This window comes from Centropristis striata, chromosome 8, assembly GCF_030273125.1.
Source record: "Centropristis striata isolate RG_2023a ecotype Rhode Island chromosome 8, C.striata_1.0, whole genome shotgun sequence".
NCBI lineage: Eukaryota > Metazoa > Chordata > Actinopteri > Perciformes > Serranidae > Centropristis > Centropristis striata.
This window is the reverse complement of record NC_081524.1, coordinates 3,667,498-3,691,060: the sequence shown is the minus strand read 5'-3', so window position 1 is coordinate 3,691,060 and position 23,563 is coordinate 3,667,498. Positions and strand designations below refer to the sequence as shown.

Sequence of the window (23,563 nt, the reverse complement as noted above, 5' to 3'; positions counted from 1 at the left end):
GTTCTATTGTCACTCTGTTTATTTGGATGCAGGTCTGGAGTTTCTGATTGTTTTAATTATGATTAAATTGGCAACTTTGAAGGATTGGATTGTGTCCCCAAGGTGCTTCTTCTTACATCTAAATGCGTTCTAGTTTAAAGTCCCACAGTGTTTCCCACTGGATATTATCAATTTTTTTCCATTAAAGCCCAAATTTGGTGCCTCTCACACATTCTAATGCCACTATTCCATCATATAGTCGTAGTTGGAAAACTGTGAAGAGGTACGTTTAGGGAAGAGTTACCTGGTGTCTCCAGTGCTGCTCAGAAGCTTATCTGAGCTGGAATCCGATCAGTCATAGATAAAGTTAAAATAGATTAAAAAAACCACAGATCGATTAAAAATTCCACGAGAAAAGACACAAAATGACCAAAAAAGACACAAAATTACAAAAAATGACACAAAATGACTGAAAAAACACTAAACAAAGACACTAAATTACTTAAAAAAGAAACAAAATGACCAAAAAAAGACACATAATCACCAAAAAAGACACAAAATAATAAAAAACAACACAAAATGACCCAAGAAAAGACACAGAATTACCAAAAAAGACACAAAATGACGAAAAAAGACACAAATTATTTAAAAAGGACACAAAATTACCAAAAAAAGTAAATAAAGCGACCTTCCACGCACAACACGGTAAAGTGCCATTCATGAACTAGACACACACACACACACACACACACAGAGGCTTCTTGCTTTTATAGATAGATAGATAAGTGTTTATTCATGCCGCTCCATGGTACGTTGGAAGGTTGCGGGCTCTTCACTCCTCCCTCCCTAAACACCTGTCGGTGCAAAGTTTGTCCTGTTTTTATTAATTTTACTCCCAAACACATCGATGATTAATGAGGAGACTAAATAAAACCCTTTTGCCCCGTGAGCTCAGATTTTGTGCTATTTTAACCAGGAAAAGTAGAGTTCAACACACCCTAAATGCCCCTGCACCAAGCATGCTGCCTCCTGTATTTGAGTTTGTTTTCCTCTTCCTGCAGTTAATTAGACTTGTCTTCCAGCTGGCCAACTTCAAAGTATATTATATATACAGCCAATGGTGATGTTTTAAACATCAGGACACTTGACATCCTGTGAAAAATGTTACCTTCACTCTGAACCTTGCTGTCGTTTCACAATTGCCCGACAATGGCCCGCTGCCATTTAAATCGTTGTACAAGTAAAGCTGATTGCTAGCGAGATATATTGTGCAGGCGTTCCTTTCCCTCTGGCCTTTAATCATCCTGACACATTTTGTTCACCCGCTCTTTGTCTTCCTGCAGGTATTTGATGGATGGAGCCGAGTCGAGCTCGGAGAGTGAAATGGAAGTGGACGAGCAGAGTGAAGAGGAAATGAACACAAAGGTGGATTTGTTTTTTAAAAGGAGTCTATACAAAACTGTCAAATGAGTAATCCTTTATCAGTTTCTACCTGTCAGTCAGTCATAAGACCTGTTTGTTTTTTTGCAGACGCCACAGAAGCAGCAGAGACAAGTGACGCCCAAAAAGACGCCAGAGAAGCGGACTGAAGACGACGAGTACGGTGGCTCCACTGATGTGGACGAACCAGGTTTGAGTCAAACTACTTTAACCCTTTGATGCACAACATGGTCTAAAGTGACCCGACTGAGTTTTCACGAGGACGCTCGTGGGTAAAAACGACAAAATATTTTATCGGAAGTGCCTTTCGTTTAGACGGTGACGGCGTTTTTGGGGCTTAAAGATGCAAAAATCTGAAACCACCCTCCAAAGTGGAAAAGTTAAATCCTCTCCTCCGTAGCGTGTCGTCTACACTGACAAGACACAAAACTCTGATCTGATCTGCTCACGTCACGTATGTGTTTACGTCACATACGTGTTTACGTCACATACATGCTCCAGTACAGGAAAATAAACAAACGTGGGATTATTTCCATGGTGGGACCTTCAAGCTGCTCTGGCAGCTCTAATAAACTTACAGGAGTCTTTCCACCAAATGTACAGGATATGTAGAGATAGTATTAGTGAACAGAGAAGGATCTGGAATTACCTCCATCACATTCTGGATGCAGCAATTCGTCGGAGGAGCCAGACGGCTGTGAACGAGACCTGGGAGATCTAGTGATGGAGGAGAACTTTGTGGAAGGAGTAGCTGATGAAAATGTGTGGCGTGAAAACTTCTGCATGCCCAAAGATGCTCTTATCGCTTTAAGTGATGCCGCCTGGCTGCATACAATCACATTTCACACACTTTTGCGTCACCGTATGCAGCAGATTTCCTCCCGAAAGCGCTCGTCTAAACGAGGAATAAAAAGTGAAGACGCAACGCCACTTTTGCGTCTTCTGTTCAGACCGTCCTCGTGTAAACGTAGCCTATATCTTTGCAATAAATTAATCATTCAGTATTGCAGGTTTTCCTCAAATAAATTGTTTTTGATCGTCATATACATCCTATTTTTTTATTTTCATTTCTTATTTTTTCAATAAAACCCCTTTTTTTATCACTACGTTTCTAATGCACAAGGTGATTTTTGACCCATGTTGTGCATTAGAAGGTGTTTATATGTTGTCACCAATTTAAAACCTGACAAAGAAGACACAAATATTAACTATCCTGTTTTGTTAAATTGGTGTTTTTCCAATGGAAATTATCATTTGGTGGCTCTAATAAGTCTCAAAAGTTAAAATATGTGATTTTCCAATGTAATCTGGTGGTTCTAACAACTCTTTTAAAGTTAAACCTTCAAAATAAGACAAACATAGTTACACAGATACTCAAATGGTTAATTCAGTGTATCACTTTTTGTATCACTACGCTTCTAATGCACACGGTCATTTTTGACCCATGTGTGTGAACTTGATGTAATAATACAAAAATTCTTAAAAAAGATATTCAAACACACAGCAGCATTAAATAACATGGGGAATGAATGTGGGTCATTTTTGACCCATGTTGTGCATTAGAAGGTGTTTATATGTTGTGTTAATAATGTCCCACTGTGATGTAATGTAATTGGACTGGCTAATGTTTGGTTCAGTCAACATCAATGACCTCAAACAGATAAAAGAAAAAGCACATTATAGTTCTGAAAAGTGGCTATAAGCCTTACAAAGTTGTTTTTTCAATTGACTTGTAGCCAAAGTTAATCTGAGAGAGGCGCACAAACGGAAAGTAAAGCAAGTCGAAAAGAGTTTGGCATTGGGCCTCGATGAACAGGCGAGACACAGGAAATAGAAGAATGATTGCCAAGATCAAAGGGGCACTACAAGTTTGGATGCATTTCAAATTGAAAGGGGCAAACAAAGAAAGATAAAGTACACAAACTTAAATGGTCCTGTCTGTTAAAAGTAAAAACGAACTATTTTCTTGTAACTCACGTAGGTCAGCTTATTTGCTTTGGTGCATTTTTTCAAACTAAAAGTGAACTTCAAAGTACAACTTTAGTCTCTATTCTGTAAACACTCAAATGAAAGCAGGTATAGAAATAATATATCTCAAGTGCAGTCAGTACGAACAAATAAGATCCAGACACAAAAGGACTCGGTACAGGGGGCGAAGGAAAAAAAGTGCTATTTTTCCTCAGATGTTCCACTTATTAATATAATACTTAAGCCTTGCCATACTCACTGAACCACTAAAGGTTTTTATAATATGTTAACTGAGACACATATTGCATGGATTCATATAAACGTTTGAGCAGAAATGTATTTTTCCACACAATTTTGGTGATCTCGACACACACACACACACACACACACACACACAAAGCCCCGCCCTCGGTGAAACTCCGTAAATGAAACCAAAACGCAGTCAATATTAGGGTTGTGCCAATTTTTGTATTTTTTTTTTTTTTTTAATAATACATTAAAAGCTTTTATTGAGGATTTTGAATTAAGTTTAAAATGTTTTATTAATGACGTTGTCACCCTAAAAAAATCAGTTGATCTAAAGTGATGCAGACAGTTTCACAGATGTAAACATTAACCTTCCAAATATGTTTTAAAAGTGTATTTCCTTTATTATTTCCTTTAGTTTATAGTGGAGTTTTTGGTATTGTGGTTGTATAAATTGCATTTATGATTGTTGCAAAAACAAACTATTGGCATTTTAATAAATAAGTCAAGCAATCTTGTGCACTTTAAGAGCTAAATGAGAGCAAACACCTCACATAACATTTTTCACATTCAGAGATACTGTATAATAGAATCTTTATCCTACTGTGACAGTGTAACAGTTAGTTAGTTTCACTTTGATATTAAAGAGGGTTTTTTAAGAATAGGTAGAATAGGTCTTTATTTGTCATTGTCACATGTACAACGAAATTCAAAGTGCTCTCCAGTAAGTGCAACATTTAAGAGTCTATAACAATATAAATATAAAAAGAAAAATATGTACAATTCAAAATACCCAGTTTAGACAAACACATAAACACACCCAGACAAACATGCATAGTCACACAGGAAAAAAACAAACAAACAGCATGAACACACAGTCGAGACAACAACAGTACAGAACATATCTCAAGTGTGTTGAGCCATCAATGTGAATGCAGTGCCAATATTATCGTTTTTTTTCAGTATTGAGGGTTATTGCAGTTGGATAAAAGCTGTGTTTGAGTCTGTTAGTCCTTGTGTTGAGTGATCTGTACCTTCTGCCTGAGGGCAACAATTCAAACAGGATGGTGTGTGTCCTTAATAATGTTCTGAGCTTTAAATGATTGCAAATTCTTCAAAAGGGTGAAAATTCCAAGGGGGATAAATACTTTTGCAAGCCACTGTAACTGAAAGCTGCCTCACCTCGCTTAGTTCTTGTTCTTGGGACGAGCAACAAGCCGGTTCCAGGTGACTTAAGGGGTCTGGATGCTTCATAGAGACGGAGCAGATCAAGCATGTCATTTGGTCCGAGACCATGCATAGTTTGAGTTCCCCCATTGTGGGACCAATAAGGGAATCTTAATCTTAGTATGAATCTTTGTGTCACCCAATACATACATACATATATATTTAACAGGCTGAATTGTAAGTGGCTGTGAGTCATGATGCTGTGATTCATTGTAACTAAGGAGGCGGAGAGGGTAGCACTGGAGCTGAAGAGGTTTGAACAAATGAAGAGGGGCAGGGGGACAATGTGAGGGCCCAGGGATTAGACAAAGGGATCACCTCCATGGAGCTCTTGGAGGAACACACGCTGTACATCCAGTTTGAGGGCGAAGCAGCAACGTACGCAGGATGCAATCTCTGTGAAGGGACTTGTGCATGATTCTCATTTCTATGTTAATGCGAGGCCAGAAGTAAAGTGGCCGAGTGCATCAGTGAGGCGACACAACAAACAATGACCCACCAGACACACACACACACACACACACTGGGAGGCGGCATTTCAATTAGACAAGCTTCTCTCTTCCTCCTCAACGGGACACGTTGTATGGTAATGGAAAGTGTTGTCAATAAGGTTACGTCCTTCGAACTGCTGATATGTGAGTGTGTGTGATTCTGGGTTTTTTTTCTTTCTGCTGGTCACAATGGAAATTACAGATTGTCTTTTTGTTAGAAAACATGTACAGTACAGGCCAAAAGTTTGTACACACCCATCTCATTCAATGCGTTTTCTTTATTTTCATGACTATTTACATTGTAGATTCTCACTGAAGTCATCAAAACTATGAATGAACACATGTGGAATTATGTACTTAACAAAAAAAGTGTGAAATAACTGAAAACATGTCTTGTATTTTAGATTCCTCAAAGTAACCACCCTTTGCTTACTAGAATATAAGACATGTTTTCAGTGATTTCACACTTTTTTGTTAAGTACATAATTCCATATGTGTTCATTAATAGTTTTGATGAATTTACAATGTAAATAGTCATGAAAATAAAGGAAAAACATTGAATGAGAAGGTGTGTCCAAACTTTTGGCCTGTACTGTATACAAGACTGAACTCTTTCAAAAGGGAACAGATCTATTGCTTTCTCAAGAAGCGCTCTATGAAACGAAACCACTTCACCCTCGGCACTCTGCTTGCTTGGGTTCAGAGCAATGCACCTACCATGACATAGCTGCATCCATTAGTAGTGCTATAGTATATGCATCATTTGCTTACAGCTAGATGTTTGGGATCAGGCTATTTCCCAGAGCAAAAGTGTTCATTCTAAAAGTTAAAATTTCTACAATCTCCCGTCTTTCTTTCTTTATCTCGAGCTACGGTCGGACACTGAGCCGTACCCAGCGACCACCATTGTTTTCTTTAATTTCTTGTTCATTTTAATGCCTGGTACAACTGAAGGTTTGATTTGTTTGGACAAATATAATGATAACAACAAAAATAGCTCATAAGAGTTTATTTTAAGAGCTGATGTCTGGACATTTTATATGGTTTTATTAATAATAACCAAAATCATTATCAAGAAAACCATGGAAAATGTCTAGATATCAGCTCTTAAATTAAACTCTCAAGAGCTTGTCATTATATTTGTCCAAACAAATGTACCTTCAGTTGTACCAGGCATTAAAATGAACAATAAATTGAAGAAAACAATGGTGGTCTATTATTTTTTTCCCATGGCTGTAGATCTCAAGGGCTCACACTTGACACTGAATGCTGAAAAAATTAAAAAGACAATTGATAGTCAACAAACTCCTTTCATTTTAGTCGGATAGATAATTGGTGTTAAGATTGGGGGCCAGAGTGCAGTGATGGTAGTTGAAAGTACAAGAAAATATGCTGCAACAACCTTGTGTTGTCAGTGAACTTAGTAAAACTATAAATATAATTATCACACAGTTAATTTTCTGTAAGGCATTTCTCTACCATTAGATTTGGCGGCTTTTAAGGTTAATTGTACCGTATTAAGAAATAAACACTTTTTATTTCACAGGAGGTGGTGGTGATGATGAGTCTGCGGTGGACACGGAGGACGAGCTGCAGAGGTAAACAACTCAAATGATTGACGTGGACGAGTATGCTCTGTGGTGTAATTAAATTTGTTGACTTGATATTTGCGCTCTTGTTGCTGCACTAGTAAAAACAAAACCTCACTTCATTTGAAAATCAGTAATCCACTTTGACTTTAGTTGACCTTTTGTTTCAAAAGTACGGTGGCCCTGAGAGCTCACAGCGCTGCAACTTAAGAAAACACATACAAATACACAAAACACAAGCAAATTGAGAAAACATCTTCGTCAATTTGACAACACAAATGCAGCATTTAGAAAACGAGCTGCAAAGACCACAACACAACAGAAGTGTTTCCAGAGGACACTTAAAAGTGATGCACACGTCTGGACACGCTTGTGATATTATCACGTTATTTCACGACGATGATATTTTCATGTTATAACATATAGCGTTAGCCCACTAGCTCATATCAATCACATTGCAGTTAAACAAATCAAATAAATGAATGATACACATTTTAGTTGGTCTTGGTCTTGCTAGCCAGCTAAAGCTAGCACGCTACAGATTGCTGGCTAACGTTTGCAAGGTATGATCGGCCGCTAACGTTAGCATGCTGTCAATCGGCTGCTAACGTTAGCACGCTATTGATCGGCCGCTAACGTTAGCACGCTGTCAATCGGCCGCTAACGTTAGCACGCTATCGATCGGCCGCTAACGTTAGCATGCTATCGATCGGCCGCTAACATCAGCACGCTATCGATCGGCCGCTAACGTTAGCATGCTATCGATCGGCCGCTAATGTTAGCACGCTATGATCGGCCGCTTACATTAGCATGCTATCAATTGTTACAACATTATAATGTGAAATCTCTATTGTCTCTCTATCATTTTCTTGAAATAACGTGATAATATATCAAAAGTGTCCAGACGTGTGCATCACTTTTAAGTGTCCTCTGGAAACACTTCTGTTGTGTTGTCAAATTGACTTAGATGTTTTCTCAATTTGCTTGTGTTTTCTTAAGTTGCAGCGCTGTGAGCTTTGAGTAGCGTTTTTTTCTAGCAAGGAAACCCTTTAAAGTCTCCTTGTATGCTACAACACAGAGTTTTAGACAGGCTGATAAACAAAGTGGAGCATTTAGCTGTAAAAGAGCCAGATTATTCCCTCAGTAGTTGATGGAGACTAAAATAAAACCAAAATGAGAATGCAAAAATTGAACTTACATTTGTCAAATGGGCAGAAACAAAACTGTGTTGAATGCTAATGTTGCTCTGTCACGGTTCGAATAGTAAATAAGTAATATTTTATGTCAGTATTTGTTTGCAAATTGTTCCGATTCCTCCCATTGACAAAAAAAATCTATTAACACGGCTTAGTTTGTTTTCAATTGATTTTCCCTTTTTATAATCTCCAAAAAATAAAAGCTCACTGAGACAAAGACAAACAACACTTTTATGGATTGCCTGGGAACCAGACAAAATGTTTTAATATTTTATGCCGGGCCATCACAGCGTTTATCTAAAATAGAGCACGTTTAATATGAAGACCATAAAGAAGAGCACTGTGAGCCAATTTTCCAAAACAACCTAAATGGCTGCAGATGATGTGGGAACTTGTGTTGAAGCCGTTATGAGTCATTTTCACTAAACGAAGAGCAATCAAGTGCACTTAAAGCTTTTCTTGCGTAGAAAGAGGTTAGCTTGACCTACAGTCATGGAAAACATTATTAGACCACCCTCGTTTTCTTAAATTTCTTGTTCATATTAATGCCTGGTACGGCTAAAGGTACATTTGTTTGGAAAAAATATAATGATAACAACAAAACTAGCTCATAAACGTTTAATTTAAGAGCTGATATCTAGACATTTTCCATGGTTTTCTTGATAATGATTGTAGTTTTTATCATAAAAAAACAATATAATTGGATTATAGCTATTGATGCATTAATGGCAAAACATATTTCACATGTCAGATACTTTGTGCATCATATTATATAAGCATCATATGTTTTTTTTAACGTAATATGGTAAGTATTAGACAGATATAGTGGATCAGGGGTGGGCAACTTTTACCACTAAAGAGCCACTGTTGGCCAAAAAAAAGAGAGAAAATCGCGGAATGGAGCTGCAAACCTTATATTGAGCCTAAAATGAAAATTAAACAGCCTAATAACTCTAAATTAGCCTACCAACATTATTAATAGACATATTGAGCATTTATTAATATGATTTTGAAAACTAGTCTATCTCGGGGAACTCAAAACTAAACTCAAAGTTGGCAAAACTTAAAAGTTAAGGCGCCGGCCCGAGACTTTCTTAAGCTATGAAACACATTTTAGTTGACTTAAATGTCTTTTTTTATATGCTGTAAAAAGGCTATACAGTTTTACGATTGAAGAATACAAATAGCTTTTGGTCTACACCATTGATAAATTAACATTTTAACCCATTGAAGCCTGGAAAGCGGATACGTTGTTTTGTAGTATTTGTATAAGCTCTCAAATACTTTTTGAATTTAATTTCTATCTGCTACAGAGGCTGAAAAATCTATTATTTAGTAGAAGCGTTGACACTTCTGTTGAATTTCCAGAAAAACTTCAGGTTTTAGGGGCTTATTTTAAAATCGCCCAGAGGTTTTACAGGCATTTTAGGCCTCAATGGGTTAATGTAAAAATATGTATATCATTTTTTTTTGACTCAGCCACGGGGAGCCCCTGCAGGTGGCCTAAAGAGCCACATGAGGCTCTGGAGCCACAGGTTGACCACCCCTGTAGTGGATGATGATGATGATGATGATGGATATAGTGGTGATATCAAGACTTTTTCCATGGTTTTCTTGATAATAACCAAAATGATTATCAAGAAAACCCATGAAATAAGTGTAGATATCATGACTGTAGCACTAGTGTCTTTAAAAGAGCTACTTTTGTACTTTTCTTCTTGCCATTTTCTCCATTAAAGTGAGTTCTGTATGTCCCTGAGAATGTAACTGTCACCGCCATTAGAATAAGTGCTCGGTCAAGACCAGAAATAAAAAGGCGAGTCGACGTGTTCCTTCTTTTGGGAACCATGTAGCTCAAAAATGATCCTGTCCTGGTAACAGGGTGGAGAATGAGAGCAGACAGAAGAAAGCGGCAGCAGCAGGAGGGAAGCCGGTGAAACAGGAGGATCCATACGGCGGGTCGACAGATGAAAACACAGACGCCGAGGCGGAAGAGGACCACCCCATCCCTGATCTACCAGGTCTGTCTCTCTCTGTTCTTATCTCCATGTCCTCCTGTCTCTTCTGCCTCTTCAGCTTCCTGCAGCACCTGTCGAACGCTGCAAACACAGACAGAAAGTAATTGGATGGTTTCAGGAACTCTTTGCTCCTTTCTCACCTTTATCAAAGAGCACCTGTAATTACTCCTCCTACATGTTGTGTAGTGATCAGTTGCACTCTTTGCTCCTTTCTCTTAACCGTTTTCTCATTCCTGCCAGACTACCTGAAAGGAAAGCACTTTTTCCTCTACGGTAAATTCCCCAACAACGAGAGACGCCTCCTGCTGAGATACATCGTTGCCTTTAACGGGTGAGAAAGTCTTCTAGAAGTACATGATAACTTTACAACACCGTGGGAATTCACTGTCAAAATCTCTGCAGTTAAGTGTTTGTATAAAAACAGAATTTTGTCTTTTTGCTTCAGACTGATTGAGGACTACATGACGGAGAAGGTGCAGTTTGTGGTGACCAGTGAAGGCTGGCACGACTCCTTTGAAGACGTGAGTTGAGGCCTTACTTCTTTCTCTCTGAAAAACTCTTCTCAAGGTTCCAAGTTTGCTTCGATGCCTTTTATTTGATCATACCTAAGCAAATGTGTGTTTAAAGTTTGCCAAGGTTTGATGCTGCATAATAGAAAATGGCTAAGAAGTGTGAAGAAATGTGTTTGTTCTTTTCCTCTGTGGCTTTGAGAACATTTTCCTGCTGTGCACATTCAGTTTCCTGTATGAAATGAATGGATTGAGAGAGAGAATTTCTCTCTGTTCAGATGTTCTTTAGCTTCTGTTCAACACAGGCGGCAACCTCCTGGAGGTGCCTTAAGCTGCATTCCTTCGAAAAATTCTAACAGGGGTCACTAATGGAGGTCGCCAAAGCACTCTTATCTCATAATTCTTAATATTTTCGCATTGGAGTCTTTGTAACAAAGGCAATTTCCCTCTAGGGAATATTAAAATGATTCTGATCTGATTCTCTCCGGTCCTATCTATCTCAATGCAAAATGAGACGACTTCTCACCTGATTTGTTACCTCAGAAAAAATTCTTGTGGCAACATTCTGATATCAGTCAGTACGTTTACATAACACTTAAAAAATTAAATTATTGCCTTAATCTGACTATAACTGGACAACTGAAGTGCATGTAAACGTGTTAGTCCGACTGATTTTCGCCGGCAAGTATGACAACGCTGGCATATGACCCTGGAACAAAAACATCCAAGAAACATTAGCAGGTGGCATTAGCAGGTCACATTAGCCGGTCGCATTAGCAGGTCGAATTAGTCGGTCGCATTAGCAGGTCGAATTAACCGGTCGCATTAGCAGGTCACATTAGCAGGTCGAATTAGCCGGTCGCATTAGCAGGTCGAATTAACCGGCCGCATTAGCAGGTCGCATTAGCAGGTCGCATTAGCCGGTCGAATTAGTCGGTCGCATTAGCAGGTCGCATTAGCAGGTCGAATTAACCGGTCGCATTAGCAGGTCGCATTAGCCGGTCGCGTTAGCAGGTCGAATTAGTCGGTCGCATTAGCAGGTCGCATTAGCAGGTCACATTAGCAGGTCGAATTAGTCGGTCGCATTAGCAGGTCGCATTAGCAGGTCGAATTAGCCGGTCGCATTAGCAGGTCGAATTAGCCGGTCGCATTAGCAGGTCAAATTAGTGTCAAACTGAGGTCAACAGAAAGGGCGCCATTTTAACCTGCTGAAATGATGCATATCGCCACACAGTGTTGAGGAGGAGGACACGTTCTCGTCAGTTATTCAGTTTGCTCAGTTGGACAGAAGTCCGATTAGACGCCATAATCGATTTTTAAGCATAGCTCGATTAAACTGTGCATGTAAAAGCACTGAATGGCTTGGAGTTTTTTTCTGCTTTTGTTCCTGTGCTACACTCGATGACTCGCCTGCTCTTCTCTCCCTCTGATCTCAGGCGCTGATGGACAACAGCAATCTGAACTTTGTCAAACCTGCATGGATTTATGCAATCAACGATCGCCAGAAGCTGCTGCCCTACCAGCCCTACTCTGTCGTCCCCTGAACACTCTGTATGCTGTATGTACACACCGAGGTGTGCACAGACACACTCACACTTCACATCCCGACCAATGGGGGAAAGCCATAGACACATTCTTTTTCTTTTCCAGATCAAATTACATAAAAGCAATAAATCGAATACAGTTCATTAATGCCTTTATACTTCCCTTTCATGAAATGTTTCTTCAGTCCTCAGGTGTTTTTCAACACAGCCAAGGTGGGAAAATGTCTTTTTTATATGGTGTCTGTTAAAGGTTTATAGTAGGATAAGGTTTAGCTTTTTTATTAGCTTTTTATTTGGACAGAAAAAGTGTTATCTTCATCATCGCCGGCCGCTCCGTCACAAAGCTCGATCTCTCTGATTCAGGATTGTTTGGATTCTTCTCTTCCTCCTCGGCTACCTCAGGCTCCGTCTGGATATTAGTTATCACTCTGCCCTGACAGCCAGCGGCTCTGATAAAACTCTGACTTATGTAAGCGGGCAGACCATTAAGAGACCAGCCCAAAGTCAGGTGGAATGTGCCATTTATTTCAGAAAAATGCAAAAAAAAAAACACGTAAATTTTACAGATCAAAATGTGTTGGATTGTTTGTCTTTTCTCCTTTTTATTCTATGAAACAAATTGGAAAGTGATGCTTTTTTGTGTGTTGATGTTAAAGTGTGATAAATCTGAGTTTGTGGTTTGGTTTTTATTCATGAGTTAATATGACAAGAGACGGACAGATCGCCTGACAGACTCAAAACGATGCAAAAACAGTGATTTGTCTCTCCAGATTTACAAAAAAGAAGAAGAAAAGAATGCTTAAGACACGAGAAGATGTCGGGCTTTACCGTCTGCTTGCTTAATAATTTTGTTTAAATAAAAAATAGGTTTTTAATTAAAGGTTTTGTGGTTCTCATTTTTATTCACCCGACTGTCTTGGCTCTTAGCTGCTCTCATCTTCTTTCTGCCGTCCTTTCTGTGTTTGCAGCTCAAGTGGCACTCTCTTCCTTTTCATTCCTTCTCTCATCTCGAGCACCTTTTTCCTCCTCTCTAATATACTTCTTGTCCTTTTTTTTTGTTTGTTTCGCCCCGCGGAGCCACCGGGTCCTCTGCTCGTCAGTCAAGGGGATTAGAAAGCTGGAATGTGGATGTTGGAGAGGGGCGGGGTGGAGAAACTGCAGGCAAGATGGAAAGGTTCAGATGTGTTTTTAATGTAGAACCAATCAGAACGTTTACAGCAGGGGTTTCAAACTCGCGGCCCGCGGGCCACTTGTGGCCCTCGTGATGATATTTTGTGGCCCCCACCTTGATATGAAAGTTTAATGTGAGTTTTATATGAATGGCACTTTACCGTGTTGTGTGTGGAAGGTCCCTTTAATTACTTTTTTTTGTAATTTTGTGTCTTTTTTTAAATTTATTTTTGTCTTTTTTAAAAATGTTGTGCCTTTTGTGTTAATTCTGTCTTTTTTCTGTCATTTTGTGTCTTTTTTAAAATAATTTTGTGTATTTTGGTAATTATGTGTATTTTTTTGTAATTTTGTGTCTTTTTTTGTCATTTTGTGGATTTTTTTTTTGTCATTTTGTCTTTTTGGTCATTTTATGTCTTTTTTGGTCATTTTGTGTCTTTTTAAAGTAATTTTGTGCCTTTTGTGGTAATTCTGTGTCTTTTTTCTGTCAGTTTGTGTCTTTTTAAAAAAAATAATTTTGTGTCTTTTGGTAATTTTGTGTATTTTCTTTGTCATTTTGTGTATTTTTTTGTAATTTTGTATTTTTTTTGGTAATTTTGTGTCTTTATAAAGTAATTTAGTGTTTTTTCTGTCATTTTGTGTCTTTTTTAAGTAATTTTGTGTCTTTTTTTGGTCATTTTGATACTGCCTCCAGCGGCCCCCAGGTAGTTTGAGTTTGAGACCCCTGGTTTACAGGATCATCTCAATAAATTAGAATATGATGAAAAATTTCCGATTTCCAATTTCCAGTAGCTCAAGTCAAACAGCCCCAGCCAAGTATTGAGTCATATACAGGTACATCTCAAAAAATTAGAATATCATGAAAAGGTTCAATATGTTTTGTCAATTATTTCAGAAAGTGAAACTCATACATTATACAGAGTCATTACACGTAGAGTGAAATATTTCAAGCCTGTTTTTCTTGTAATTTTGATGATTCTGGCTTAGAGATAATGAAAACACAAAACTCAGTGTCTCATTATAAAATGAGAATATTGATCAGAAGTTGAATATGTGAGTCCACAGTTGGTATTTTGTGTCTCTTTCGGTAAGTTTATGTCTTTTTTTAGTCATTTTGTGTCTTTTTTTGGTCATTTTTGCATCCATTTTGGTCATTTTGTGTCTTTTTGGTCATTTTGTGTCGTTTTTTTACACAGGTACATCTCAGAAAAATTAGAATATCATGAAAAGGTTCAATATGTTTTGTCAATTATTTCAGAAAGTGAAACTCATACATTATACAGAGTCATTACGCATAGAGTGAAATATTTCAAGCCTGTTTTTCTTGTAATTTTGATGATTCTGGCGTAGAGATAATGAAAACATGAGATGCACCTGTAAGTGTTCTTCTTCGTGTGTGATTTAAATTCACACAGCAACTAACTGCATGTTAGCACCACTTCTTGTAACCTCGTACCAGGCACTGATTTGCTTTTCATAAAAAGGGAGAGAGCAAGGTGAAATCCATTTAGGTCTTCCAGAAGCAGTAAAATCTCCCAGCAGCTAACGGCATCATCCTGACACGACGGTGTCATATTTCATTTAAATGCATATCTGTCGTCAGGAGGGCAGAGAGGATGGGGCTGCTTTCAAATCGTCCCGTTTGACAAGTCGACTTTGTTCAAACAGCCCAGTTTCCACCTTATTCTTGTCACCTTGATGGCTTCCAGTCAGATTTACTCTTCGCTCTTTGCATTTTTATGTCTCCTGTGAATCTCACTGTGACCTTGGCCGACTGCTAAGATAGCCAAACATTGTTCCACTCTGTGGTTGTAATCTTCAAAGACGCTGATGATGAGATTTCACTTCTTTATTCTTGATTTCTCCCTGCAGTTCTGACTCGCAGGGGGTGAATATTAATGCAAAAAATATTTCTAATTCAATAAATGGTTTTGTAAGTACCTGTACTTTGTTGCTCATTAAATCTGATTCGATTCAATGTTGAAAGACAATACAGCCCTACCAATAAATGCAGTAACTACGTTTTTAGGGCAAAATTGAGTTATAATTAAAAATGTTTAATTAAAGTCCAAAGATTTCAATTTTGCTTTAAAAATTACTTTATAAATACACAAAATGACCAAAAAAAAAGGACACAAAATGACCGAACAAACACTAAATTACTTTAAAAATGACACAAAATTACAAAAAAATACACAGAATTATTTTAAAAAGACACAAAATTACCAAAAAACACTCAAAATTACTAAAAAAAAGACACAAAATGACTGAAAAAACACTAAATTACTTTAATAAAGACACAAATTACAAAAAAGACAATTACAAAAAATACACAGAATTATTTTAAAAAGACACAAAATTACCAAGAAAGACTCAGAATTACAAAAAAAAGACTCAAAATGACAAAAAAGACTAAAAATTACTAAAAAAAAAAAAAAGACACAAAAGTATTTAAAAAGACACAAAATTACAAAAAAAAAGACAAAAGTTATTTTAAAAAGACACAAAATTACCAAAAAAAGTAATTAAAGGAACCTTCCACACAACACGGTAAAGTGCCATTCATATAAAACTCACATAAAACTTTCATATCAAGGTGGGGGCCACAAAATATCGTCAAGAGGGCCACAATTGGCCCGCGGGCCGCGAGTTTGAGACCCATGCTTTACGTAGTTACTGCAGTCAGACTTTGTAGGGCAGAATAAAACAGGAATGTTTCTAAAGATGTTGAATACTGAACATTTGTCCTTGACTCAACCACCTCCAATCAGAACCACAGAGGTTTGCATGAGCTTCTCACTATATTGACATATTTAGTTTTGTGCTACAGTAATTTTTTTCTAAGCTACTGCGGTTTCTTTCAGTCAAAGGCATAATGCCAAAAAAATGGTTCCTTCCTCACTCAGCCAACATTATCATGCAGGTACCGTGTGGTTGGAATAAGACCGTGAAAGGTTATTCACACTGAATTTGAATTTCAGGGGAGTATTGAGGAGAAGTCTGACCTCATGTCTAACCTCGATTACTAAATTGGTTCAATCACAGGTTCAATTGATGTATTGTGCCTCCGGGAGCTGAAAGGTTCACATGCTCCCGCAAAATTATAAAGAGGGAAACCAGCCGGAGGGCTTTCAGGAGTGTTTTAAGTTATGTGTGATAGGTTGGTGGAGTGGAGAATAGAGGGTTTGGTGGGAATTTGGTGCAGTAGACCTGGAAAAAAAAAGCATTTTCAAGAATGTACTTAAGATAGAAGAACTCATTATAACAAAAGGGCCACTTCAGTGTAAAATACAGTCATGGAAAAAATGATTAAACCACCCTTGTTTTCTTCAGTTTCTTGTTAATTTTAATTTTAAAGGTACATTTGTATGGACAAATATAATGATAACAACAAAAATAGCTGTAGTAGTAGATGGAACATTTAAAACATTTGGGTTTACATTCCTAAAAGGCAGTAAAGGGTTAAAATTATTTCAGCAATGCATGTTAATTTTATAGTTATGGTCAGGACTGAAGTTGGTCAGAAGATTTAATGCATTGAAAGTGAAAAAAATATTCATATATAATAATTTTATAGCACTTTTTAAAAAGTGAACATTTTTTGCAGCAAGGGTAATATATTAACATTTTCTGAAGGGGTTAATGCAGTGGTGTCAAAGTTCAGTTCAGAGGCCAAATTCAGTGCAATTTGATCTCCAATGGGCCAGACCAGTAAATTCAAAGCATAACAAGCTATAAAAAAACAAAACCACCAAATGTTTCCCTTCCCATTACTGTTTTTCCACATTTAGAGTTTTTCCACTACCTCCGGGTGCCCCGCCAATGCCCAGTTGTGAACTGTTTTTGTGTTTTCCACCGCCAAATAACCTGCTCCTGGTCGGGAAAACGGGTTCCACACAGGTTCCACAGCAGCACCAACTCTTTGCTGGTGTTGAACCACGAACGTTACGTCAGGGGGCTGGGGGCGGGGCTACCTGACCAACAAGACCAACTCTGTGCCGTTGAGAGAGACCGACTAAAACGTGTATCATTCATTTATTTGACTTGTTTAACTGCAATGTGGTTGATACAGGCTATCGCTAGTGTGCTAACGTTAGCAGCCGATCGATAGTGTGCTAACGTTAGCGGCCGATAGATAGCGCGCTAAAGTTAGCGGCCGAGCGATACCATGCTAGCGTTAGCGGGCTAGCAAGACCGAGACCAACTCAGTGCCATTGAGAGAGACCAACTAAAACGTGTATCATTCATTTATTTTACTTGTTTAAGTGCAATGGGGTCGATACAGGCTATCGCTAGTGTGCTACAATTAGCGGCCGATCGATAGCCTGGAAGCGTTAGCGGGTTAGCAAGACCAATACCAACTCAGTGCCGTTGAGAGGGACCAACTAAAACGTGTGTCATTCATTTATTTGATTTTTTTTTAACTGCAATGTGATTGTTACGCGCTAGTGGGCTATCGGGCCAGTGCTAGCCCACTAGCATTAGCTTACAGCAAAGTCCAACATTAACATCTTACATTCAGTGATAATAAGAATGTATTGGGCGCCCATAGTGATGAAGATGAGCAGCACAGATGTGTTGAAGAGACATGTAGTCTGCTGTTATTATACTGGCTGAGAGGGCGGAGACATATACAGATGTTAGCAGTCACTGCTAACATCTGTATATGCTAAGCAGTGATGTAATGACGTGGCTCTCTGTGGAAAAGCAAACCGGTTCGGAGCTGGTTCACAAGTTGAACTAACTACGAACCATACGAGCACCGGCCCCTGGTGGAGAACCAGTTATTGAGACTCACTGTCATTACATGAATATATTTTCAAACCAAACATATGGTATTATACTTTATTATTTCAGCAACTTGTCAATATCTAGAAATGATTTTAATGTTCCATCTCCACTCCTGTGTAGTAACACAGCATCACCACACCAACTGACGTAGAAAATTGTTGAAGTTATTCACTGAAACCATTTTACAAAATGCACAAAGTTCTGGAAGCGTCTGATCAGGAAATTATATGTAATTATTTTGTTCTAAAGCTGCAGATTGACATCATTCAGCACAATGTTCATCTTTAAATATAACCACAGTTCAGAGAGCTGTGTTCTGGTCAGGGTGGAAATGACTCTGAAGCAGAACTTTACTTAAATTCTCTCTTTCTGACACTTTTCTCTTGACAAGGACATTTTCCACTGGCAGCTCCGCGGCTGACAGTGATGTGTCACGTAGCTGCTCCGAACCACATGAGCTCTATAATAATAATAATAATAATAGTGTATCCAGCACAGGAGCTGTTATCAGGACAGCTCGAATATTGAATTTTATCGAATAATTAGAATCAATTACTTTTCTGCAGTTTTCACACTTTGCATTAGACTGGATAAGACCCTTAATTTGTATGTTTTATGTGCTTCTCTTTAATGTCCAAGCGGCTATATTTATATTTCCGCGCTGTAATTTAACCTATAATAAAACATTATTAGTCATTTGTTGATTATATTTTGTGTGAAACTAATGTAGAAGGCTTTGAAATAAGTGGAGTAAGAGTGATATTTTCTTCAGAGTTTGCTCGCGTTAAGCCTGTCACGATCACTTTATTTATTCAACGATATTTTGTCCTTGAAATTATTGTGATAAACAATATTATTGTAACATTAAGACCATTTTTTGCCACTGATATAATGATAATTGAGTAGGATTGTAATGCAAGTACACCCTTTTTAAGAACAATGAACTTTTAGTTCTTAAGAATATTCATACAGTCATGGAAAAAATGATTATACCACCCTTGTTTTCCTTAATTCTTGTTCATTTTAATGTCTGGTACAACTAAAGGTACATTTGTTTGGACAAATATAATGATAAAAACAAAAATAGCTCATAAGAGTTTGATTTAAGAGCTGATATCTAGACATTTAACATGGTTTCAATCATCAAGAAAACCAAACAAATGTTCCTTTAGTTGTACCAGGCATTAAAATGAACAATAAAGTGAAGAAAAAGGGTGGTCTAATAATTTTTTCCATGACTGTTTATGGGGAACTAAATATTAAAATGAAACCATAAACCAGCTGGGCCCAGGTCTTATAGTAGTCTGTAAAACCTGCTGTTTGTTGAGCATCATGTTGGTGACATTAAATAAACAAACCCAGATGGTATCTAACAGCCGGTGTCAGGCTCAGACAAAATGATGGTGATATCAAACCATAAATCCATATTGTTATTATCACCTAAGTAGGATAAGGGTTGCAAATTTCCTGGAATTTTCAGAGTTGGAAACTTTCTACTGGAATTAACGGGAATTTATGGGAATAAACTACATTTACAAAAATAAAGGTTGGCCCTTGCTAATATATATTTTGCCCAACTTAAATATACAGTCATGGAAAAAAGTATTAGACGACCCTTGTTTTCTTCAATTTCTTGTTAATTTTAATGCCTGATACAGCTAAAATTATATTTGTTTGGACAAATATAATGATAACAACAAAAATAGCTGATAAGAGTTTAATTTAAGAGCTGATATCTAGACATTTAACATGTTTTTATTGATTATGATTTTGGTTATTTTCAAGAGCATTATTGATTCTTTGTGTTTGAAAAATGTGTTCTTAGCTAATGTAATTGTTTTTTTTTAGAATGTGGGAGCTATAGAAACAACAGAGAAGCATTTTAAAGTTTAAAAATACACACAAAAAATAGGGAATACATGCAATTTATAGGCTATTTTACATGGTTTTCCTGATAATTATTTTGGTTATTATCAAGAAAACCATGTTAAATGTCTAGATATCAGCTCTTAAATTAAACTCATGAGCTATTTTTGTTGTTATCATTATATTTGTCCAAACAAATTCCACTGGAATTAATGGGAATTTATGGTAATAAACTAGATTTACAAAAATGAAGGTTGGCCCTTGCTAAGATATATAAAAACCACCCTTGTTTTCTTCAGTTTCTTGTTCATTTTAATGCCTGGTACAACTAAAGGTTCATTTGTTTGGACAAATATAATGATAACAAAAATAGCTGATAAGAGTTTAATTTAAGAGCTGATATCTAGACATTTAACAAGGTTTTCTTGATAATAACCAAAATCATTATGAATAAAACCATGTTAAATGTCTAGATATCAGCTCTTAAATTAAACTCTCATCAGCTCTTTTTGTTGTTATCATTATATTTATTACATTTAGTTGTACCAGGCATTAAAATGAACAAGAAACTGAAGAAAACAATGGTCTAATATTTTTTTTCCATGACTGTAGTTGGGCAAAATCATGTTTTTGTAGCTCAATGAAAGAATTGATTGTTCAATAAAATAAATAAAACTTGACAAAGTTCTGCTCGCAAATCTATCAGTCAAAATGTTTTTTTTATTGTATAATTGTCCATGGATGTCTGCTTATAACAAAACTAAATGTTCAGATTTATCATTTGGATATGGTACCGTTCCTTTAAATTAACCCCAATTTCCAGTTTATTCCCATTAAGTTCCATAAATTTCCATAATTATGATTTGGAATATTTCCCAAATTCCCCAGCTTAACTTCCCATGGGAAGTTTCTGGAAATGTACTGGGAATTAGTACAATAACCTCAAAATGATGGTCAACTACAGGACTTGAGTAAATGTACTTTAATATTTTCCACCATGTCGTTATTTATTTTCTCCTAATTGTTTTTTATCAGGACAAATCCATCAAAGCGACATTAATCACATTATTTTTCATCTGTAAATGTGTTGATCTGCAGTCCAGCCGACGTTCCTGCTCCTGTTAAACTCTATTGTTGAAGATCATTTATTTTATATCAGAGTTTGTTCTTCTTCTCTTTCCCTCTGGCTCCAGCTATCAGTGATTGTAAGCTCTGCCAGTGCCACTGAGACTTTTTATGATTTATTGCAAGTTATAATAGCTGTGACAGTTCTCCTGTGTGATGTCTTGAAATCAGTTTTGCCATATGGACTCATTTACTCCTGTAAAAACCCCAAACGGTGTAACATCTCTGTTTTCTCTTTGTGCAAAGATTTCATCATTAAAGGTCATCCATCACAGTTAATGAAAAGCTGACAACACACGTAACAAAATTGCATCAGGGCATTAGAAACAGGCAGGAATTTTCACTTTCTGAGTTTGATTTCTTTTGAGGTACTGACTAAAAAAGAAAAAGTTGTGCCATTAAATCCCCATGCACTTTTTAACTGGAAGATAGTAATTGAACTCTGTTTTATATGGATATTTAAATGGATCTTTCCTGGAAAAGAACCACTTCATATCACAGGAAGTCCTGTAATATTTACTGTTCCTCTGTTCTGTTGTGTATAATTTTTTGAAGGTGGCAGTAGAATAATTGATGTCTGTTAAAGGAATAGTGAGACATTTTAAGAAGTTGGCTTATTCGCTTACTGGCAGAGATTTAGAGTCTCTGATTTGTTCTCTTTGGCGGCACCTGTGGTGATAAGCAGTAACTGCAGGTGTGTTTTTTTTTAGTTTAAGTGTTCCTTTGGTTATATTTTCTTTATTTGTACTGACGTGTTACAACCCGGCTCTTTGTGCCATGACAAAACCAGAATTGCACTGTTTTAGGAGGTTAATATGTTTCTTTATTTAACGGAAAATAGAACTAATAGCCGTGTTTCCTTTAGGGGAAAGAGTGGCCACCGGGAAAGTCTCAGGCCACACCCTCTCAAAAGTCCACTCACTCTGCATTAAGGGGTTAACATCCCCTCCGGCTCTGTGACTGCAGCTGGGAGAGACTGCTGCAGGAGGACTGTGCCGCTTCGACTCGTTCTTACTCTTCTTAACGAGCCGCTGACCCCGTGGCTCGTTAAGAAGAGTAAGAACAAGTCTCCAAAAGTCTCCGATAACATCAGAAAAAGTCGCTGGATTTGTCTCCAGTCACTTTCTAGAAAAATAGTCTACAGGGGTCTGAAAAGTCGCTAAATATAGCAACAAAGCTATTGCTAAGTTGACAACACTGCTTCTCTGACTTTACCAAATGGTGTGTGTTGTTGTGGCGTCGAGTACTACGTCACATCCTGCTTAGCGTTCTATCCAATCAGTAACCAGGCTTTTTTCAGGGGAGAAAAAAGACCCTGCTCTTCGACAGGGACAAAAAAAGTCCCCACAAAAGTCCGCTCCGGGCGGCTCATATTCAAATTAGGGGCATTTCGGCGAGTGAGACCCGCCTCATTCCGGGTATTGGGCGGTAGTGGAAACAGCCCTAATGTCACAAATAGGATGTGGATGTCAGTATTATCAGTGGTGTAGGAGGTGCCCCAATCAACAAACCCAGCCCACAGACTGAAATCCCACCGGAAGGCCACTGCCTCAACAGCAGGGGTCGCCAAAAACCCAAACAAAAACAAAACTATTGCCTTACCGCCCTCCCCATTGAACTACACCCGACCCTCTGCAACCAGGTACATAAAGAAGCAGCATTTGAAGAGGGAGACAAGAACAAAGGGAAGGATGACAGGAGTTGCAATATTTCATAATCACAATATTAATCCTCACAACTTTTGTTCAGACGATTTAGCCCACATGGGCACGAGAAAAAACATCTGCCACTACCTTGTCCTTGCCTTTAATGTGTCTGACATCTAAATGATGGCTTTGCAAGAACGAAGTTCACCGCATCAGTAATGAAAGGCTCAAAATCACTCTGAATCGACACGTTCAGGACTTGGAACAGGACCGAGCTGGAGCAGGTGGGTATGATTTACGTTTATTCCTATTACGTAATTAAGGACACTGGCTGACTGTAACTCAAAATTGATTTGAACCAACAGAGAATGGGACAAAAATGGAGCACCGCTTTACATATTAACGAGTTGTTGCATTAGCTCCGCCCACACTCCTTTAACCACTAGGGGGCACTGTTGGCAGCAGTCAATGAGTCTGGGATTATTATTATTAGCCTGCGAACGTTAACACGCTATTGATCGCCTGCTAAAGTTAGCACCAGCACGCTAACGATAGCATACTAGCTCGCCCGTATTGTTGTGTATTAATTTGAAGATGTATTGAAATATCTGACATATAGCAGTTTAAATATGCATCAAACATGTTTTGATAAACACACAGAACTCTGACCAACAGTCACAGTCTCTTTACAGGAAACTTCTGCTTGATTAAGATATGAGCAGCTCTGATTTAGGAAATCCCACTGCACCATTTGGAACAAG

At 37.8% G+C, this 23,563-nt stretch overlaps 1 protein-coding gene across 3 annotated transcripts in view; it reads left to right on the top strand.

The window, feature by feature from the left end:
• The window catches only part of xrcc1 (X-ray repair complementing defective repair in Chinese hamster cells 1), a 30,251-nt gene extending 17,164 nt beyond the window's left edge, over positions 1-13,087 (top strand). The window contains exons 11-18 of one of the 3 annotated variants that reach the window (XM_059339986.1): positions 1,323-1,404; positions 1,510-1,609; positions 6,898-6,949; positions 10,018-10,157; positions 10,395-10,485; positions 10,600-10,675; positions 12,100-12,221; positions 12,978-13,087. In XM_059339986.1, coding sequence (XP_059195969.1) covers positions 1,323-1,404; positions 1,510-1,609; positions 6,898-6,949; positions 10,018-10,157; positions 10,395-10,485; positions 10,600-10,675; positions 12,100-12,207 — 649 coding nt within the window. In that variant the 3' untranslated portion in view covers positions 12,208-12,221; positions 12,978-13,087. Of the gene's footprint in view, positions 1-1,322; positions 1,405-1,509; positions 1,610-6,897; positions 6,950-10,017; positions 10,158-10,394; positions 10,486-10,599; positions 10,676-12,099 lie in introns of all 3 variants that reach the window. The other 2 variants (XM_059339988.1, XM_059339985.1) reach the window with 2 other exon arrangements.
• Positions 13,088-23,563: the final 10,476 nt, after the last annotated feature.